Source organism: Bos indicus, chromosome 18 (assembly GCF_029378745.1).
Source record: "Bos indicus isolate NIAB-ARS_2022 breed Sahiwal x Tharparkar chromosome 18, NIAB-ARS_B.indTharparkar_mat_pri_1.0, whole genome shotgun sequence".
Lineage (NCBI taxonomy): Eukaryota > Metazoa > Chordata > Mammalia > Artiodactyla > Bovidae > Bos > Bos indicus.
In genome coordinates, this window is record NC_091777.1 from 49423788 (window position 1) to 49431254 (window position 7467).

At 57.1% G+C, this 7467-nt stretch overlaps 2 protein-coding genes across 2 annotated transcripts; one reads left to right on the forward strand and one right to left on the reverse strand.

The window, feature by feature from the left end:
* The first annotated feature begins 216 nt into the window (after positions 1-216).
* NCCRP1 (NCCRP1, F-box associated domain containing) lies at positions 217-4110 on the forward strand. The gene is made up of 6 exons (XM_070771005.1): positions 217-592; positions 1524-1586; positions 1674-1725; positions 2548-2643; positions 3247-3385; positions 3519-4110. The coding sequence occupies exons 1-6, from the start codon at positions 301-303 to the stop codon at positions 3657-3659; spliced, it is 783 nt and encodes a 260-aa protein (XP_070627106.1). The 5' UTR covers positions 217-300; the 3' UTR covers positions 3660-4110.
* A 2166-nt stretch (positions 4111-6276) lies between these two features.
* On the reverse strand, positions 6277-6735 carry SYCN (syncollin). The gene has a single exon (XM_070770218.1). It carries the CDS (start codon positions 6733-6735, stop codon positions 6277-6279), a length of 459 nt encoding a protein of 152 aa, XP_070626319.1.
* Between the last annotated feature and the right edge of the window lie 732 nt (positions 6736-7467).

The following is a 7467-nucleotide window of genomic DNA, read 5'->3' on the forward strand; positions in this document are numbered from 1 at the left end:
GAACCGAGCCCTGGCATTAACGCCTTGGTCACACCCCTCTCCAGGGCTGATGTCTGGGGAAACTGGAGCAGGAGGCTTGGGAAACACAGCTGGGCTGGGACCCGGACTTCTGCAGGCTGGGAGAAGGAGGGGCTGGGGCCTGGGCTCCCGACCCTGAGGGAGGAGGGCCTGGGGGCCCGGATCCTTCCCCCAACACACCCCTCTACTTAAAGGCCAGTCGAGGCGCTCCGCCCTCTCCCGCCCTGGGTTCACCCCGAACCCTGCGGAGAAGCCCGGACAGCAGTCACCCAGACCCGAGCGATGGAGGAGGTGCGGGAAGGACCAGAGCTCGGCGGCGGGATGGAGGAACCCGCGAGCCCCCAGGAGCCGGCGTCGCCGCCTCCGCCCCCGTCGCCGCCTTCGCCCGCGGCCCCCGAGACCCCCCGGCTCCCTGCGCCCGAGTCGCCAACCGAGGCCCACGCGCGGCAGCTGCTGCTGCAAGAGTGGGCGCCGCCGAGAGGGAGCCTGGAGCTGCCCCCGCGCCTCACCTGGAAGCTGCTCTTCCTGAGGCGGCCGCTCTACCGCAACCTACTGCGCTCGCCCAACCCCGAAGGTGCGGGGCCGTGGTCCGCGCAAGGCTGGAGCAGCCGGGAGGCCGCCACGCCTCCGTCTCCTTCCCCTGGGCTCGCTCACCTAGACCGTCGGTCTCGTCTTCTCTTTGTTTCCTTGTCTCTCTTAACTCTGTTTCTTCGTCTCTGTCTCTTGATGTGTCCCTCTGTGTTTTTATTCCTCTGCATCCTTCTCTGGGGCTTCCCCGGTGGCACAGAGGTAAAGAATCCACCTACACTGTAGGAGATGCGGGAGACGCAGGTTCGATCCCTGGGTCAGGAAGATCCCCTGGAGGAGGGCATGGCAACCCACTCCAGTATTCTTGCCTGAAGAATCCCATGGACAGAGGAGCCTAGTGGGCTCCAATCCATGGGGTCGCAAAGAATCTAACAGGCCTGAGCGGCCGAGCAGCCATGCATTCTAGCACTTCCTTCTCTGTCCCTTTTTCTCTCAGCGTGTCTCTCTGTCTCACTTGCATCTCTGTCTCTTTCTACATCTTGTGTCTCTATCTCTCACAGGGTCTGTATCTCTCCCTCCCTCCTCCCATGTTACCGTTCAGTCGCTCAGTCATTCCGACTCTGCGACCCAATGGACTGCAGCACGCCAGGCTTCCCTGTCCTTCATTATCTCCCAGAGCTATCTCCCTCCTCCCGTATTCTCTCTCTTTTTCTTGGTTCCTCTCTCTCTTTCTCCCTCTGTTCCTCCCCTCTCGCCACAACGCCTTCCCCCTCCAAGCACTGGCCCTCTGACCCCAGGACATTCTCAAGGCTCTCCTAGGGCCCTGACTCACTCCCTGCTGCCTGGCTGGGCTGGTCTGGCAGGCGGGGCACTGATTCCCGTCCTTCCAGCGGCGTCCAGCGGGCAGGGAGTGGGGATCCTGCAGGAAGGAGGGCAGCTTCAGCACGCCTGAGGCTCCGCTTCCCTGCGCTTTTCAGGCATCAACATTTATGAGCCAGCGCCCCCTACCGGTCCCACCCAGCAACCCCTGGAGGCTCTGGGTAAGCGCCCGGAGGCTAGCCCCGTGCTGTGGAAGGGTGGCCCTGGAGAAGGGGCAAGTTCTAATCCGTTGCTCCTCCACCCGCCAGGCAATTTCCGCGGCTGGCACATCAGGACTGAGAAACTCCAGCAGAACCTCAGGTGAGTGGCCGGGACACACGTGGCCTGCATTTGATTCCCTCTTCCGGCCTCCCTCGCTGTGGGACCTGGAAAAGCTGTCTTTACCTCTCTGGGCCCTTGTCTCCTGCTCTGTAAACAGGATGTCATAAGAGCATGCCCATAAAACACACGGCATAGGGTCTGGCTAGTTTGCACGTAGTAGGTGTTCCATGCCGTGCTTAGTCACTCAGTTCGCGTCCAACTCTTCGCGACCCCATAGATGGTAGCCCACCAGGCTCCTCTGTTCATGAAATTCTCCAGGCAGGAATACTGGAATGGTTTGCCTGTATTGGATGGGTTGCCTGAATGGATCTTCCGGACCCAGGGATCCAACCTGGGTCTCTGGCACTGCCGGCAGATTCTTTACCGCCTGAACCACCAGGGAAGCCTAGCAGTTAATACTGTTCCTATACTCAGCCTCTTTCTGTGGGAACGGGAGAGTCACCTAAGCCTTTAAACCGGGCCCCCTTTCTGCATAGTGGGTGGGATGCCGCAACTCAGGGGCTCCGAGTCACAGGCACTTGGGTTCAGCTCTGCCACTTCTTTGCTGCTCGATCTTGTAAGTCACTTCCCTGTGTGCACCGCGGTTTCCCCATCTGCAACACAGGGTTCAGGATGCATCCCCCTCAGAGAAGCTCATAGGAGCCGATACTGTGAGGTGCTGAGTGGCTGCTCAGCCCCCCTAGGCCAGCGCCCTTGATGTCTTTAGGAGGGTGGTACGATCAGGGTGTCCCGCTTCAGGGGGCCGGCTGACCTGGGAGAATGCCAGCAGATGGCAGCCCTCCCCCTTGCCCTCTCTCACAGCTGGACGGTGAAGCAGCAGTGCGTGGACCTCCTGGCCGAGGGCTTATGGGAGGAGCTACTGGATGATGAGCAGCCACGTATCACAGTCATGGACTGGTACGTGCCTCCGCCCCGCCCACCTGCCCAGCCAGGTGGCACACGTGGGCTCCCCAAAGCGCATGCCTCACCCCGTGCTCCCTGAGACCCTCCTGCCACTGAGGGACCCAGCCCTTTCCATCTCTCTGGCCCCTTTGGTCTGAATCTTTCTGTTCTTGAAATATTCCCGCCCAGAGCCTCTTCTTTCTTCCTTGGATGTTGGTCACCTTCTTTTCTTGAGATGGATTCCCCCCTGTATTTGGCTGTGTCTCACAGCTTGAGGGATCTCAGTTCCCCAACCAGGGATTGAACTCAGGCCATGGGGAGCCTTCCCTGACCACTCCCAACCTGGGTCAGATGCATTATGCTCCAGCACCCCGCATGTCCCCTATCCCAGCCCTGACCATGCCTAGTTGTCACTTCCTAATGACATGTCCATCTCCCCCACTGGACCACTATTAATCCCATGAGAGCAGGGCATAGGGTTGTCTTGGTCACTGCCGTGTCACAAGCAGCACCCAGCCCCGGTGCACATAGTGGGTGCCAGTGGGTGTGTGTGTGGAATGGCAACCGTACCAGGAGTGGGGGCTGTGGTGGCAGCTGAAGGCCTGCCCCCCACCCCAGGTTCGAGGACAGCCGACTAGATGCATGTGTGTATGAGCTGCACGTCTGGCTGCTGGCGGCTGACCGCAGCACAGTCATCGCCCAGCACCACGTGGCCCCCCGCACCTCTGGGAGAGGCCCTCCCGGGCACTGGATCCAGGTGAGACGCTCTACCCCGGCCACCACCTCCACATGTGCTTTTGTGTCCCAAGACCTCACAGAGGGAGGAGGGAGGAGGGCAGGGCTTATGGGTCCCTAAAAAGAACTTCTTCCTGACCCTGGTGCTGCCCCAGGTATCCCACGTATTCCGCCAGTATGGCTCTGGCGTCCGCTTTGTCCACTTCCTGCACAAGACCAAGAACCGGATGGAGCGTGGTGGGCTGCGGCGGACTAGGGTGACCGACTCCTCTGTGTCTGTGCAATTCAGGGAGTGATTGGCTGACCCTGGGCCCCTCCTGACGTCTTATATGATGATACAAGACATCAACCCCTCAGTGACTTCTTATTACTTTATCACTTCTGATATCTTAGCATCTCTCTGATCCCCTAGCAGCTCCCTAAGCCTTAGAAGTCCCTAACCCTTAGTACCTCCTGACTCTTAAGCTCCACCATGTTTCCTGAGCACCCCGCTTCCCCCTTTATACCCTCCTGTCCCCTTGGCTACTCCTGGATCACGTACTGCCTCCTATGCCCTGTAATCCTGTCTGGGCCTTGGCTTCTCATTTGACATCTTCACACATTTTTGACTGTCTGTCTCACTGGCATTTTCGCTGCACTCTCTGCATGAGGGCAGTGGCCACTTCTTCCTGAGTCAGTGCTTAACAAGATAATAGGGACTCAATAAACCTTTGTTGACTGAATGAATAAATACATGTGCCCAAGGAATGCTGTTTCCCTGGCGTTTGCTCCTTAGAACTTCACCAAGTTCATTTCCCACTTGCACGTCCTTGATCTCCAGCACCTCCCTTGACCTCTGATCTCTTATGTTCCAAATTTATGGCCTTGTAGCCTCTCTACTCACCTCCTTCTTCTCCCATGTCTCTTAACTCTCAGAATGTCCCCAGATTTCCTTCCTCCCTCCAATCCCATGTTATCATCCCCCAGAGCTGTCCCTCTACTTCTCTTTCTCCCAAGACCCCTCATTGCTCCTCTCTTACTCCTCCAGAGCCCCCAAACCCAGGTACTCGTCAAGGGTCCTTATCCTTAGAAGTAGTAAATTGCAAATTTGAATTTTCAGAAATATGCAAATTAGAATGAAAATGTTCTCCATGTGCTGGAGCCTGGGGCATTAAAAGTATTTCACAACCCATGAGTCCTGGGCTGTGGGCAGATCACAAAACAGACCCTGGACCTACATGGGGCAGAGTCCTTGAAGGCCTCTTACCATCGTACATATGAATCCTGAGAGAGTCTTGAGGTCCCTGGCAGGCCTGAACACCTGTTGTGGGGAAGGGGGGATTCAGAAAACGGCTATCCACCAATAAGTGTAGAAAGCATTTCAGTGTTTGACTTCTCCGGTAGTCCTGTGGCTAAGACTCTGGGCTCCCAATGTAGGAGGGCCAGGTTCCATCCTTGTTCAGGGAACTAGATCCCACATGCTACAGCTAAGACCCAGCGTGCATGCTCAGTCATGTCCAACTCTTTGCAACCCCGTGAACTATAGCCCTCCAGGTTCCTCTGTCCATGGAATTTTCCAGGCAAGAATACTGGGGTGAGTTGCCATTTCCTACTCCAGGGGATCTTCCCGACCCAGGGATAGAACCAGTCTCTTGCATCTCCTGCACTGGCAGGCAGATTCTTTACTACTGCACCACCTGGAAATCCCATGACCTGGTACAGCCAAACAAAATAAATAAATATTTTTAAAAATCAGCCAGCAGTACCATTACTTGTCACACAGATGCCGTATGGGTATGTGCACATGTGTGTACACCTAAATCCGTGCGTGTGCCCCCACAGGATCTATGCATGTGTCCCCATTCACAGCAGGTACTATGGGCTGACCCAGCCCTGACCACCCTGCTCCCTCCTCCATTCCCGACCCCACATCTGCGTGGACTTGGGGCCCAAACGCAAGCAGAGGGCAGACAAAGATGGCTTCATAAGGGCTGTATTACAGGGAAGGCAATATGAGGGTAGGCAGAAAGCTTTGTTCTCCTGGGTCTTACAGACTTCAGCAGACCCCATGGACAAGGCCAGGTGAGGGGCTCAGCACTTTGTAAGGGCTGGAGATGAGCGATCTCGTAAGGTATCATTTGCAACTGCAACAGAATAGAAAATTATTGTCAGGGGGTGCCAGGGCCTCAGAGATTTATGGTAGGAGGGATTCTAGAAGCCTGAGATGGGGTTGGGGGCTGGGGCTGGGCTCCAAATTCAGGGGCTAGGCATCCTGGCCTGGGAGTTTGGGGCTGGAGGTTCTTGGAGTTCTTGGGGGTAGAGGGGCAGGTGGGTGGTTTTAGAGGGTGCCCTGGGTAGATCTAGGGCCACGGGGTCTGTGAGTTTGGATATGTGAGTTCAGGGTGGGCTCAGGGGCCTCCAAAGTTGGGCCTGGAGGCTTCAGAACCTTAATGGGGGCATTGGAACCAGTTTCTGGGGCCAAGGCTGATGTAGAGGATCTAGAAGAGTGGAGCATGAGGAGCATGAGGGTTAGATAGGGTACTCCTGGAATTAGGTCTGGGGTCTTGAGGTCTGGGTCAGTCAGGTTTAGAATCTGGGAGCTCCAGAGCTGGGTCTGAGAGCCCTGGGATCTGATGATCTAGGGGGGTGGGGAAGGACTAGCTCTGGTTCTGGGGGCTTCAAAGTGAGGGGGTTGATGGCTTCCTATCACCAGGCTAGGCTCGAGGTCACCAGAGATCATCTGCCCTCCCCAGAGAGTGCAGCCGTCTGGTGGGTAGGCAAGTGGGCGATTCAGGGAGGTGGGACGGGGAGCTCCCAGAATGAAGACTGGATTACTGAGTCTGGGAATCTCAGAGTTGGGTCTGGGAGATCCAAGGGGCATGGGCTTGGGGGAGGGGGCGTGGGGGAGGAGAAGGGGGACCTCGGAAACTGGTTCTAAGGATGCTCAGTTTGGGTCAGAGGCTCAGGGGTCTGGGTGGTGGGGCCGGCGGGTGGGCACCTGCAGTAGACCGCGGAGATGGCGTTGGACCAGTCCCCGAAGAGGCCGCGGCGGTACTCCTCCAGGCGCGGGTAGCTACCGGCCGAGAACTTGCGCGACTTGCCCTCCTTGCCGCGACCGGACCACACGGTGAGCTCGCAGCGCTGGCCCACCACGATCGAAGAGATGACTTTCGTCCAGTCCGAGGGCAAGTAGGGCAGGTCGGCGCCCGGCTCCAAGGAGAGCACGGCGCCGGCGCAGCAGTTCTCGTAGTAGGGGTCGCTCTTGTCGTAGAGCTTGGCGCACGTGCGCGTCCCGTCGGCGTTATTCAGGTCGGCGGACGCCGGGCAGGCGCCCCGGACGCCGGGGACGGCCAACAGGGCAAGGGTCAGCAGCAGTGGGCACAGCGGGGACATGGTGACGCTGCGAGGCCGAGCCCCCGCTCCCTTTTATGCTCCCGACCCGTGGGAAACGAAAAGCTGCGAGATAAGGACTTGGGGAGGGAAGGCGAGGGCGCCCGGGAGCAGGGAGACTTCCCAACCAACATCAGAACCCACAACCGCGCATACAGGACGGACTTTATTTGCATAAAACTCAGCTGCCGTCTACACGACTAAAGCGACTTAGCAGCAGCAGCTGCTGCTGCTTAAGACGGAGTGTAGCAAATGACAGGACCTGTGACTTGGAATACAGAGGGTAGCATAGGGTTAATACTTATAGGGGGAGGAGCTCTTAAAAATTGACAGCGAGTGGACAACCCCCTCCCACTTCCAAATAGGGAGAGGCCCAAAGAAGGGGATGGAAGCTGGGCCTCCGTGCCGGGCGTGTACCTTTCCCCCCAGGCAGGCCCTTGGGAAAGAAGAAGCTGGAGATAAGGAGAGACAGACCTTGAAAGGGAAGGGAGAGATGGGAGGGAGGAGATGAGAAGGGAGTCGCCCCCACCTCCCCAGGAGCAGATCTCTCAGAGCAAGGTTGAGAAATTAGCTAGACATATTTGCAGGACGAAAATCATTGCAAGGTAATATACAAAAGGCCTGGGGGGAAATTTGCAACACTTGGAACAGCACAGAATTAGTAGCTATTATATATAAAGATGGAAAGAATACAGGGACGAATCGTATTAAAAAAGATCTTAATGAACCAGATTA